Source organism: Antennarius striatus, chromosome 16, assembly GCF_040054535.1.
Source record: "Antennarius striatus isolate MH-2024 chromosome 16, ASM4005453v1, whole genome shotgun sequence".
In the NCBI taxonomy this organism is placed as follows: Eukaryota; Metazoa; Chordata; class Actinopteri; order Lophiiformes; family Antennariidae; genus Antennarius; species Antennarius striatus.
The window spans coordinates 14,225,335-14,239,265 of record NC_090791.1 but is presented as its reverse complement, the minus strand read 5'-3'; the positions used below and the strand labels follow the sequence as shown (position 1 = coordinate 14,239,265).

Below are 13,931 nucleotides of genomic sequence, written 5' to 3'. Positions count from 1 at the left end.
TTAAGCAATGGAAGGACGAAAGCACACTTGGAAAATGTTAAAGACTACTTAAATCAACACAAATCACGGCCTTGAGAGAAAATGCTCAGAGAAGACAAAGAGATCCTAACTGAAAATATAAGTGTTGAATGTACAGCTTCAAACACAATGTCACATTTAGGCCCTGCTGACATTTTGCTGGTACTTGCTGGTAAGGAGCACATCTAATATTTCCAAGTTACACTAGAATTAACCTCAGAAAAAAGACTTACGGTAATAGGGTAAGGGAATCTAAACTGTGAGAAGAAACATCACATACAATTAAATGGATAAAAATTAATATATTTCATCTTGCGATGCCCTGATTGCCTGATTTTTCTTTAAATCTTAAAATTTGTCCACATCTCCTGATTCATCCGTTTCGTCATGTGGGTCCAGACATCAACTTATGTCTTAATACGGGTATAGGCTGTCACTGGTTTAAGTGCAGTGTAAGATTGCAGCTATTTTATTGATCTGTGTAACTTTTGTTAGATGAAGCGGGTTTCTTTGGAGAGGTTCTTCGAATTTCTGTTTAGCAAAAAGGAAGATGGTGGCGAGAGGAAGACGAGGAAGAAGAGAGAGGAGGACTAAACAACAGCATTCATCTTCTATCTGGAAGAGCGTAGGATAAAGATGACTGATAATGAATTATTGTCTGCTTTGTCTAAGCAGAGTTTATGAAATTAAGTTCCAAAAAAAATGTTGTGCTAATGTTTCTACGCTCTATGTTTGGCGATGAAAAATGAGAATCTGTTTGACTTGTCAAATTAATTCTCATTTTATTTTCCAGAAGACATGCTTGGTTCCTCGGCAGACACTAATTAATGTATTGCAGTTCTCAGCGTTGAGAATACTTCAAGTGTGTAATCTTCTAATTAAATGGGGAAAGTAAACAACATGATGACCTGCATAGCAAATTCTAGTTACTAATGTCACCATATTGTTTACATCTGTCCAAAGACAATTATAAAGCTGAGTCGACTGAAGTGAATTTCACCCTCTGAAGAGCAAAATGTAAAGCAAATTGAGGGCCCGGTTTGGAGAGGTACCCGATGTCAGGATGCTTTTTATTATGTGACTCAGCCCTCGCTCATTTGCATGCTCCCTATGGAACCACAAGCTGCCTCTCTTCCATATCTTTTATTCTTTTCTCCACAGATTTGGCAGCTATAAAAACCCGTATTGACTTTCTGATGTAAAATGCAGTTGTGTGATCCAAGAGACCAGATCCTGATATTCTACAATATTTAGTCCCAGCAGATTTCTGCATCACATGTGTGGAATTACAAACCCTGCATTAATGATAGGATGAACAAATACCGGCGAGAGAAGAGGAAGATGACGCCGAACATGTGCCGCCCTGCATGCAAAACCAGCTCGAATCCTCCAGTGATCAAACCCCCCTCCACTGGATAAATAATAAAAACCATATGCATATGTCAACTTTTAACCAAGGATCTGTTACATGTGATTGATATTATCATAAACATTCTCCCTGGAGCTGTTCAAGAAACTACATCCGGCGGCTCCTTTAATTAGATGCTTGCCATTGGACATTCTGTTCTTTTGATGAACGAAAGTGACATCTTCAGCTAAACACAAATGATTCAACACTTAACTACGCTTTAAGGCCGGACCTTATTTAAAGACAAGACATGTTCTGTTTGCAAGAAAAGGCTGACCTTCTAATCTGATGTGTGTGTCCACGTGGGCACATGTGCGTGTTTTTAGTCATTCCCTGCTCCGCTCTTTGTCACTTTCATAAATCTGCTTTTTTGTGAGGAGTGATTAAACTGAAGGTTCGCTTATTGCATCCGTACATCCACCCGGATGGCGAGGCGCTGTTGAAGATCTGCCTGAAGCGTGCCTTATGAATGTAATTCACTGCTGGAGCCCGAGGTTAGAGGACTACAGATCAAGAGGACAACTATTAACGTACGAGTTATGATTACATCTTTTGGTCGGAGGGAAGAATAAACGGCGAGAAGGGAGCGATACGATGAAAGGGCACGCAGGGAGACGATGCTATCTGTGCTTGTATTGTCTTCGTCTGTTCTACAGCAGCTGTGTGCAAAGAATCCATGTGTTGAAGTGAATGTGAGGAATAAAAACCACATTACGTCTGCAGCAACCTGTCAGTGCAATCTGATGACGGCACAAATAATCTGCTGGTGAGATGTGTTATTCTCCGAGTGGGCGAGAAAGTCTGTTGCAGAGAAGTGTGTGTTTTCATGTGTGTACTTACTCTCCACTGTGAGTGTGACAGGCTGACTGGTTTTGTTCTCCCCGTTCTTGTCATTGACTGCCTGGGCGTAGTAACGTCCCGCATCAGGCGCCACGGTGGACAGGATGACCAGAGTGTTCTCCAGCGTGATGGCACTGAGTAAATTTACATGCACACCACACACACACACACACACATTAGTTGAGCATACTGTTAAGGACACTGCACCAGCTAAAAACACTGCTATGACACTTACCTAACGTCTGTTCAAACTGAGGTAGAACTAGATGTACTTAAATCAGCTTGAGGTCACTAACTTTGCTCCCAATTAATCAAACACCCCCTGAGTCAACCGATGTCCATTTCAAAATGTGTTTCCCAACACACACCGAACCACTCACACACATTGATTAACAAGCACACAAATGCACTCATATCATTAAAACCTGTGAGTAGTTGTTTCTCTCAATAAATCCTGAGGGTAAATTGACACACACATAAATTATAAAATGAAATGAAGCACACAAAAAACAAGTTTTATGAGCTCCTACATTTACAAGGTACCACAGCATCTTAAAAGAATAGTCCACTTGGTGTTTTACATTCACTGTTCCAGCAGTGCAAATTTTACTAGAATTTTAATTGCTGTTAAAAAATAAAGTGGGATAAGCAAGGCAGGTCACCGTGGGTCAGTTTGACTTTTGTTTATGGAGGCGTTTTTATATCCAAACAAATTAAGAGTTGGCTTTGTGTGACCGATGAATTTAAATGCCCACGTACGGTATTTCAAATATATGTGTCTGATCTAAGTGACAGACAAGGACGTATCAGCGCAACTTTCAACGGATAGGAACTAAAATAACAAACCTGTGCAGGTTGGTGATCAGTATTGAGTTTGGCGTCTTTTTGACATAAATTGTCCAGAGCTGAACATTTGTTTCTCTTCAGTAAATTCAAAAAAGCAACATGATAAAAATTATGGTCTAGGTGAAAACTCAAAAAACAACAACAATTTCCTCACACAATATGAAAACATTCTTTTGAAATCATCTGTTGTATGCCAGCACCTCTTGAAAACATTGAAACGGCCCCATTAAAAGAGGAGCGATGCTAAGCACACAACCACATTAGATTCTCCTCAACTGTCAGCATCCGCCTGATTGGTGAGGGATAAACAGATTTGTTCCTGGACAATTAGGAGCCAAGGCTCCTACCGAGTCAACATAGACTTACATACGGCACAAAAACATCATACACACACACACACACCCCTGTGAATATCAATGTGGACTGACACAAAGAGGAAGACAAACAAGCGAGCAAAGAAACAATAAATGAGTGTCCTGTCAGTGCCTCTCATTGTCACAGAGCAGACCCTCACTTCACGGCGTCACTTCTGATAAGTCAGCCACATGGTAACCGGCGCTAGGATGGGTTGAAACATTCATGGAAGGGGTTCACATTTTTCTTACAATTTCCCTCTGCTTGTGCTGCATTTTTGGAGGCCTGGAGGCAGAGGACTCATGCCCCAATCCCTTCTTCAAGCCAGAGCAGGCAACTTCGAATAAGGGCCTTCTTGTCAGTTATGACATCACTGCTGAATAATGGATGAGGAGGCGGTTTCTGAGGAGTTGCGGACTGTCATTTTAAATTTGCCTGCATGTCAGAATTAGGCATTTGGACTCAACCAGCATAGCTGCAGTTTACACTCATATTTCTCCAGACTTTATATTGTAGACCTATAGAGAACTTCATCACATTCAGACACCTGAAGTTCAATAAAAGCTGAGTTTATAGCGGTTCAAAAAGATTCGAATATGGATGATGCTGCAATGACGACTTCAAACATGGATGATTCACAAACTGCTTCAACCCAGCAGCACAAAAGAGCAATCACAAGAGCTTCAAGGTGGGCATCCAAGATTATCGTTCAGTGCAGTATGTGCATTCTGTATGTGAAATATGTTCAAAACCTCCCGTGCATGGTTTTGCACAGCATTATGACATACAATGTTACCAAAAACCTATTTTTACGGTAAAAACATTCCATGATGTCACAGAAACACTGATGTTTGACCACAAATATCCAATCTGTTCATCGTAAAGTCAAAGCATACAGTTGTTTCAGAGTTAAGGACATCCCCTCAAGTTGTTCCTGAGATAACTTGTTCAAGAGGAGGCGATGGATAAATAACCTAATGCCTCCAGCTAGAGAGTTACCACGCATGCACTCAAAATGTATAGCCAATAAAGTCATGTACAAGACAGCCTTAAACAGATTTTTACTACATACACATGAGCACACACAAAACACACTCTCCTACACATAAATCGACTCAGGGTTGAGTGCTGTCAGTCAAACACATTATCAATTGAGGTCTTTTGTCCAATTTTTTTTAATTGGTTCCCCTGCTGCCCGCACTATCACAATCTTTCAATCATTCTGCATAAAAAGTCAATAGGGGTGATAAAATAACCCACGGTATGAACACAAGGCCGGGACCAGAATTTATTCTAAAACTTCTCTGCTCAACTTTAGCATGGCGTACGGGGGATTGGAGAGATTTTGTGAACGGTATTGAAATTCTTGGTGTTGAAAGAAGCTCTGCTGCAGGAGCTCAACATTCATCGACAACTCATGTGAGAGCACTTGTTAAGACATGCAGAGAAACAAAGTCAAATGCGCCAGTACTCTCCTTATTCTTAAAAAATGCCGAGGTAAAAGAAAACTTACATTCGACTGCTGGAGGGAATCTTACGCCCATCTCTGAACCAAGTGATCTGTGGCCGGGGGAAGCTGTGTATCCGAGGCGCTTGGATGAGAGCGCCCTCCCCCTGTGATACAATTTGAGTTCTTTCACTCTCCACGAAACCACCCATATCTAGTAGAAATAGAGAAAAGTGCCAAGAAGGTGAATCAAAGAAAAATAAGTATTAATAACTGGAGAGAAAATGTTGGAAATGCATGCATACCACAAAGGACATGAAAAAAAAAAACCTACCATTATTACCTGGTGAAACATCTTACTCAAAACTTTACCATCTTTAATCAAAATGACTCAACCACATGTGAAGGAGAAGCCTTTAACAAAAACAGTACACTCTTTTTAGTCTATTAGAGCTGGGAATGCAAGAAAATCAACGTACAGGCAACCTGCACTTCAGTGCTGCACTGCATTATTGCACCCACTCGATTTCTCACAATGCAGCGGTAGCGGCCAGCGTGCACTCGGTCCAGCGAGGGTATCAAGTACCTAATGGACACACACAAAACAAATTGTCGTTAGTCACCATTCTCATGACGGACAGAGACATTTCTCATGTTAACGCTTTTATCCCCCCACACTCAAGATCCTAAATGAATTGTTCCACTTAGCCAGCAGTGGGGCTTGGAGTGCAATTAGGTGCTGATGTTGTTTTCTATCACGGCAGATGGATTAAAAACAGGGGAATGTTATTGTAAATACAGCTATTGAATGAACATTAAAGAAGGTGAAATTTCTGATTGGTGGGTTTAACAAAATCCCACTGTTATCTTGTACTTTCAGCCAGCAGTATCAAATCAAACGAGTGTCTCTCACACGTCCGTCTCACTGATGGTGTACATTAATGTTAAATGGTGTGTGAAAAATGCTGGCTAGATAACCCTAGAGTTGAATCACCTTTAATTGGTTTGCTATAGCCGCTTAGAGGTGCACAATCTGCCCCTGCCTTGCTCCCCCTGTACCACAATCCAGGTTGGAGGAGGAGGAGGAGGAGGAGGGGGTGGAATGGGGGGTCTGATTAAATAGATTCCAGTTCTCCTCTTTGATCAACGCTGGTGAAGAATAATAAGCAGACCAAGAGACTAAGCCACGTGAGAGCATAGCCAAGGGTTGAGGGAAGACTGAGAAAGAAAAAGACAATGTGGGAGAGAGGGTGTAAGAGAGATAGAAAGACAGATGGGGAGGGGAAGCTGTGTGTGGGAATGGTAGGTAGGCAGTGATAGAAATCAAACAATACCACCTGAGAGTGTCTGTCCATGTCTAGAAGACTATTCAGCAGAGAGCACTGGAAACAGGACTGGAATGACTTTAAAGCTTTAGGTTACTTGCACAACCCCTGTTCTCTGAGTAGCACGAGTTGGTGTTTCACTACGGTGTAGCCAATGAATCGGCCAATTATGAGGCTGTAACATCAAGCCTGTAAATCCTGTTGAGTGTGTGGAAAGGCCCTACTTACTGCAGCAAAATTTTCCAGAATGGAGACTCCTCTGAAAAGGTCCCATTGAAGTGACAAGACCCTTTGGGAAAGTGAGTATGCAGTCTCTGGGGTTTGCAGGACTTTGGGGATATAAGTTAAAACAATAGCCCAATAGTTATAACAATAGCACAATCCTGTGAGAATGCCTCTGCTTAGACATTGGCTTCCATATCTGATTTTTGCCCTAAACACAAAAAGCTGGTTGCTTTTTCAACAACTGTTGGGTCTATACATGCAGACATGTTAGGCATGAACAGGACTCCTGTGCAGCCACCGGTCCTCATCTGAGGATAATAGCAGAAAATGGGAAACAAGATCGATAAGGAACTATAATCAGCAAATAAAACATTGTTTTTTAAGCAATCATTTTCAAATCCACTTGATCTAAAGGGTGGGGCTGAAAAGGTATCCAACACTATGGGGAGGTTCCAGAGAGCTTGTGACAGTAGGTGTCTGGGCATTGGGAGGGGCCACAGTTCCAAATAAAGGCGATGAATTAACTTTGTTAGCCAGTCTTTTGTCAGGTAGTACTGCTCTATGAGAATCATACAAATGCTACTCCCTGACAGTGGCTACGGAAAGGGGAGTTGTTGAGGGGAATCCACAGAAAAGACACCAAGGCTACTAGTTACCCAGTGCGTCCAACTCTAGCAGTGCCTTGCAATCTCAGAGTGAGAAAATTAGGAGACACAGAATTCTTCTGGATTGCAAAGATGTCCACTGTTGGCTGACCATAACACACCCACTGTATACTAACTACAGTTCTGCGTAAATACGGTTTCCTCTTCCCAGACGATCAAAGAGGATCAAAAACTAAAACTTCCCCCTGTGACAAACTGACTCAGGCTTGCGCTGAGTCTATCAACAGGCCAACATATGAGATGCTTTGACATTGTAGAAAACTGTTTTGTAAATTTACTATAAAATCTAAATTCACCAAGTGTTTTGCAAGTAACATAACATAACAGGAATTTTATTTGTCAGCTGGTGCCAAAATTTGTTTTGCGACCCAGCAGTCGTTTTATGCAACAGAGAAGAACATATATCACACACATATCACACACATTGACATGACAGATATTGACAACATGGAAAACATAGTAGTTTTGTATTTTTGTATGATCTGCCACTTTCTATTGGGAGGATGTCAATGTATGTGACTACTCTGACACCCTGCCTCCTGAGCTGTTCCATAGCCACCTCTATGAAGTTCAAATCATTCTTGGGCTTGGTGAAAGAACAAAGGTGTAGACTAGATTCCTGTAGCATGTCCCCTGTAGAGCATGAAGTCAATTATGGTGAACCAAATGCTTGAGACACAGATCATGCAGAAGAAACATGTATGTTGGATTTCCTGGGACGCTTGCTTTGATCTTTGAGATCAAAAATCATATGCATGCCATGTCTCCCGTTTTTGGTGACCAGGAAATATCTTGAGTAAAACCCATTCCAAATGTGTTCCAGAAGAATTTTCTTATTGCTTGTTTCTCTGGCAGGAAAGAAATTAGTTGTCGAAAGACAGCAGCACTACTCAGTTTGGGCAAGCAAAACTAAAACCTACGTCTCCTGTTTAAATTTATAATAACCCATTCTGTGCACTTTGACCAGATCACTGCTGTCAGTTTTAGTGGGCTGATAAGCCAGTCTGTAGAACCAGTAGGCTTGATTGTTATACTCTGAGAAAGAGCTCCCTCTTATGATGTTGGAGTACAGCACTGCACTTCGGGCACTGAGCATGTGCTTCTTCCTTGCTTGACAAAGGGTTCATTCCCTCTGGGAAATGTGTGACCAATTTGTTTTGCAGCAGTGGTTTGTTTGATTTTTCTCAACGGCACCCTCTGCGCATTCTCTGACAGTTTTGGAAATCTGAATGTTTTACCACCTTGAAAGGGAAGGTTCTTATGAGATATGTTAAAACTCGCTCAAGTTGTCTTGCTGAACACGATCTCTGCTACTCTTTACGGGGCATTAGGGCAGATCAAACATCCTGTTGTGGTGAACAGAACCAGGTTCTATGGCAATGTTTGTGAACGGATTGACCTGTCTGGGAAACTGGAGATGAATAGGGGACATGGCTACCTCATTCACTGTATCTGGTGTTCTCAGATGCTTCTTCTACAAGTGGATGTGGGGATGTTTGGTCAGACCTCATCCTTTTGTGAGGTACAGAATTTTTATTCCATGCAGGGACCTTTTGGGGCTTCGCTCTTGGAGGAGCCTGAGGAGGTCTGAGGTTTAGAAGCATGGGGATTATGAAAGTATGAACAGGTGTGTAAGTGACAGGGGTGCCTTTCTCAGCAGACACAGCTTCAGAGCTCCATTAATGCTCTTTGTCTCCTCACACCTCTTCTGCATTGACAAGACCGCCAGGCTGAAGAGATCCTGGGGTGTTATAGGAGTATTGAGGAGGTACTCCTTTTCCTTTGTCAACATAGTGGTAAGATTAAGTCAGCAAGCTCTCTACTGCAACATCATCAGCCGTGTAGCTCTGCCTTGAGCTTTAATAGTCAACTTGTGTAGGTGAAGGCAGTGGTCAGTGATCACACACTTTCTAATAATGCACGGTCAGATATAGCAACAATCTTCTAGCCTGGCTTAGTATGTCTTCAGGAGTGTGGTGGCTTTCAGAGATTGCCACCACACTGGGGGCCGAGGTCTGGATAAAAGCATGGGCCCCAGTGCTCGGCCTCAGGCTGAACTCTGGATAAAAGCACGGGCTTCAGTGATGACAAAGATGCTTCATGTAGAGATGAGCAACCATGAGCTACACTGGAGGGATGTTGTGAAGACTTTTGTGAAGACTGTCTACATGCCTTCATTCTCTTGCAGTCAAGCATGGAACTGACTGCCAGATGATGCTTCTCTCTGTATAGTTTCTTTACCAAAAGTATTCAAATTCAATACAAATTCCTCCAGCAACTGTGGGAAGACACCGCAGTTTGGACTTTGGGCCACTGAATGTTGAGCTTAGCAGTACCACTTTGCATAGGGCCTGCAAGTCCAAATCTAAAGAAGGTGAAAATGCGCTGTCTCCTGCCTCGCGACATGGTCTGACAGTCCAAGTGAAGAGACACTGTCATCATCCGCGTCATTCATAGATAGGTAGAACCTGCAGTTCGATTCAAAATGTACCCCATTCAGTACATCGGGTAATTGAGCGGTTTGGCCTCGACATCGGGTCTATTTAATTCTTGGGGAAACACTGGTCACTGGTAGGGCTTACTGAACTGTGAAGCTAGGTTGTATGGGTTTTAATATTAACTTGGAGTGGTTAGGAAACAGAGAAGACCGACTGCTAGAACCATTGAAACTTCTGAGCGGTTATTTGGAGACTGTTGTGTTTATGAGGCAAGAACTAGCTTAGGTAAGTATTTCTACTCAGTAGTGTGGTAGCACTACCATGGAGTCGATCCTAGCAACTCGATTTGGGTATTACTACCATGACAATGAACATTGAAGCTCAGTTGGTCTAGCTGTTGAAGTATTGTAGCTGGAACAAAATGCCCAGTGACCAAATTTTTCCTCACATCAACAGACAGTTAACCGTGGTCACAAGGAAGCAAGTAGCCGGAGAGAGGCGACTTTTGCTTGTAGCAAGAAGAGGTTTGTGAATGCTGGGCAGTGCAGCCCCCTTTATAGGAGGAGGGTCTCAACACTCCTTGACACTGACATGCTTATTGCCAGCCAATCTTGACTGGTAGAATGCAAAAAGAGTGTCTGATGAGGTCATGCCAAGGGCATTCCCAATGTGAGATGTGAAATGAATGCTATGAAAGTGAACTGACTTCCACTGTGGACCATAACTTAAACCACTGAACATGCATGCACGTGTTCCTCTCACAGTAATTTGTGTTACATGAATTGTTTAGCATTGTGGTGAGAGACTGAAGTATGTAATAAAAAGTCCTGGGTAGGAACACCACAGTCTTACTGCTAACGTAGCAAAGCCACCCACACCTCATAAGTACAATTCGGAAAAAAAAAAATGCATTGTGTGATTTTGTTGCAGAAAGGAGCGTTTCAACAAACAGCAAAAAAGAATATCAGCAAACACAATCTCTGGATGTTGAATGCAGCAGAGATACTAATCGAAATAAATCCGACAATCCCCTGAACACGAGATGTTATGTCTCAAGGGAGACATGCAGCCAAAGCAGTCCTGAATAAATCCATAGAAATGAGGCTTGAATATGGATAAAAATGAGCAATTGAGCTATTAGTTACAATTTAATGGCACTAAAATATCCTCATGTAGTAAGCTAATTATAGTTGATGAATTATAATAAGAAAAAAAAGATAATAGAATCAGTTCTAGCAGATGGGGTAACATTCCTTACCTATATTCCAAGGAGAAACGAGTGAGCTCGGTGCCGTTGTAGATCCATTTGAATTCCAGGGGCCAGCTGCCCTCTGCCATGCAGGTCAGGACCAGACGGTTTCCCTCCAGATGAACCTGGGTCTGAGGAGGCTCCATCTTAAAATACGGAGGAACGTCATCTACTGGAAAGTGAGGGAGAAGACATGTAAAAATGTAAAAATGGCATGTAAAGACATAAGAAAAAGATTGAGGAAAGAAAGAAAGTGGACATTGGGAGTAGCTCAGAGAAAAGGTAGTGATTCAGTAACCACTGAGAGCAGTCAGTTCCATCAATTCACAGGAAATGAGGACTCAGAACAAGCAATTTCCATTTTTCTTTGGCACTGATTGGGAACTTGAAGGTCAATAGAAAAGCCTGCAAAAACACATGGAATAAATTGTTACTGCAAAAGCAGCTTACGCTTTTATTTCATTTCATTTCATTTGAAATGCACTGGTGGAGAGGTAGAGGAGCAATTTGTGCAGCACAGGAAGTGTAAATGAACACTCCCATACTTCTAGATCAGGAAGAGAGGATAGGGTGAGAGACAGGCGAAGGGGGTGGTAGTGGGGGGGGGGGGGTAGACAGAAAACAGATGGAGAAAAAAACAGCAGAGATTGTCCGCAAAAAAATGGATGAAGAGAAAGTGTGAAACTAGGAAGCTATGGGGTGGGGGCTGCTTTGGAAAACACAAAGTTTCCCTGCCTTAAACCCCTTTCTCTGACAGGATGAGTTATGCTCTGTGCTTCCCTTCATTTATCTTTATAGTTCCCTAATGCAGCCAGATTATACAGGCCCCATCTGCAACACTGCACACAGCCAGCGCAACCACAAAAAGCCTTTAAGGTGATGTGCAAGGTCTTGAGTTGAGCTTAGAGACAAAGTGCTTTCATTTGAGCTGATGAAAAAGGCATGATCAGACTTATTGATCTGTCTGGCACACCAGCCACGGGCGACACTGAGCCGATTGTGCCAGAGTTTGTGGCGGGCTAATTAAAGTCTGTATTAATAGTTGCTGTAAGCCGCCAAGGCCTGGAGCACGACTGGTTCTGGGTCTACCGCACTGGCAGACTCACTCTTATGTCTGATTACTAGAGCCTCTCCCATCTTCTTTCTGCACATACTTGTGCATGTTAACACCAAATATCTATGATGACAAATGTAAAAGATGGTGTAATGGAGCCAGGTAAATGGGGAGGCAGACTTACAGAGCAACGAAGGGGATACATGAAATTTAACTTGACTAACAGTGGATGTGAAAGAATGACGCATATGCACACAGGTTGAACAGAATACTCTTACAAAAGCTACAGCTTGCTATCCTATCTATAACCCCAAACACACCACTCATAAAAAGTTGCAAAGAATCAGCAACACTATTTTTTTTGTTTCCAAGGCCAAAACATTTTTCCAATTTTGAAACTGAAGTATTTTTACTCCGTGGCTAATCTGTTCTTTCCACCATCACTGCAAAACAACTAACGACAAAATCGACAGACCGTCAACACTGATCCCTGGCGGAACACGAATGCAGAAGCCATCCCAATTTTCCTCCCCACTCGAGACGCAGGAGAGAGGTTGCTTTGCTGTAATTCCATCCACTGGTAAATGCATTTGTATTTCACACATACTCACAAACACAATCCCAACACTTTCAGTAATGCCTAAACAGACATACACACATGTGGCATCCAACCATTTCCAGCTGGTTCAGGGACTTGGTGGCAACATGCACTTAGCACTGCAGCTCCATCAACAAGCCAACATTAGGGACCTACGCATGCCAAACCCCGGAATCACACAATCGTCTGAGACAAGCAATATGCATAATATCAAGTGAAATTATTGAACGGGGAATTGAGTGCACAATAATCATCGCCGTGGTTACCTGTTTCAGAGCCATTCACGTAGTACACTGCAGCACTTTTGACCACTTTTACACTTTGAGACAACTGTACATATTCAGCACCAAAGCTAGAGAACAGAAAAGCCTTTTTGTTATATAGAATAATCAGCATGTGCTGCTAAGCCTGTGATTACACAGAAAGCCAAAGCGATCTTCTTTTTGAGACTCCGTCAGAATTTAAATGGCTGCTGACCGCTATCAGTTCTTACTGCTAGAGCGGTAAGCACATAGCAGCAATTCCTTAGCACACAGGACTCAGGAATCTAATGAGTTTCCAACAGAGAACCTCTTGTCTGACCCTCATTCTCCACTTCCTGCTCATCACTGTGCTCTTGATCTTCAGATTGAAGCGCTAAGGTCAAACACTACCGATACATGTTTGTGTCTGCGGTAGGTTCCATCTGCTTTAAGTGTGTGTGTTTTTTCTCTATGGTTTTTTGCATGTGAGTCAGATGTTGATAACAAGTCTGTACAAATTCTTTCTTGGATTAGTGAACATGAATCAGGGAGCTTATGTGTCTATTTTTTCACACTGAAAAAATAGACATTTAGTTGTGTTGTCACTAAAACCTCTTTACGTCCCCACTTTGTCACCTTTTCATAAGTGGGATGTACAGTATGAGACACAGTAAGTCAATGCCTGAAGGAATTCTGTCCACTTTACTGACTGCACTTTTTGAGCTGAAGCTGAAAAGAACATGGGGTGAAGAAGTGAAAAAGCGCTGCCAGAGACTAAGTGTCGCAAGCTCTGTTTTGGTGAAGAACAAAGGGAGTGGGCTTTGTCAGGGGGCACGACACCGCCTGCTGCAGGTTTCAAATCCAAGATGGAAAGCTACAGGGCATTCCTTCTGACCACAAATTCCTGCAACACTACGAGCACGGGGAAAGCCAGACAAACTGGGTCGGATCTAGGAAAGACCCAAAACTGGCACGAGTAGCCCGCAGGTGCTTTAATGCGGCTGTTGTTGTGAGCAGCTGCCCCCCAGTCAAGCTGCACCTCCACAACACATTCATCGCAGACATAGAAACACCTTATTCCAACCTGACAGCTGAGGTTGAATGGTGGCATGGCTCCAACCGAGTCCCTTGCTGCATACACAGAATCGTAATGGATGTGAGACAAAGAGTACAGGCACTGGGGCAGCTTTATAAACCAGGACCCATTGTGCTCCCCTTTGCG

At 42.6% G+C, this 13,931-nt stretch overlaps 1 protein-coding gene across 4 annotated transcripts in view; it reads right to left on the bottom strand.

The window, feature by feature from the left end:
• sdk2a (sidekick cell adhesion molecule 2a) overlaps window positions 1-13,931 on the bottom strand; it is an 86,850-nt gene that overhangs the window by 29,220 nt on the left and 43,699 nt on the right. For all 4 annotated transcript variants that reach the window (XM_068337886.1, XM_068337888.1, XM_068337887.1 and 1 more), the window contains exons 2-5: window positions 10,825-10,987; window positions 5,393-5,499; window positions 4,980-5,127; window positions 2,267-2,400 (exon numbers count right to left, since the gene is read on the bottom strand). In XM_068337886.1, the coding sequence (XP_068193987.1) occupies window positions 2,267-2,400; window positions 4,980-5,127; window positions 5,393-5,499; window positions 10,825-10,987 (552 nt within the window). The remainder of the gene's footprint in view (window positions 1-2,266; window positions 2,401-4,979; window positions 5,128-5,392; window positions 5,500-10,824; window positions 10,988-13,931) is intronic.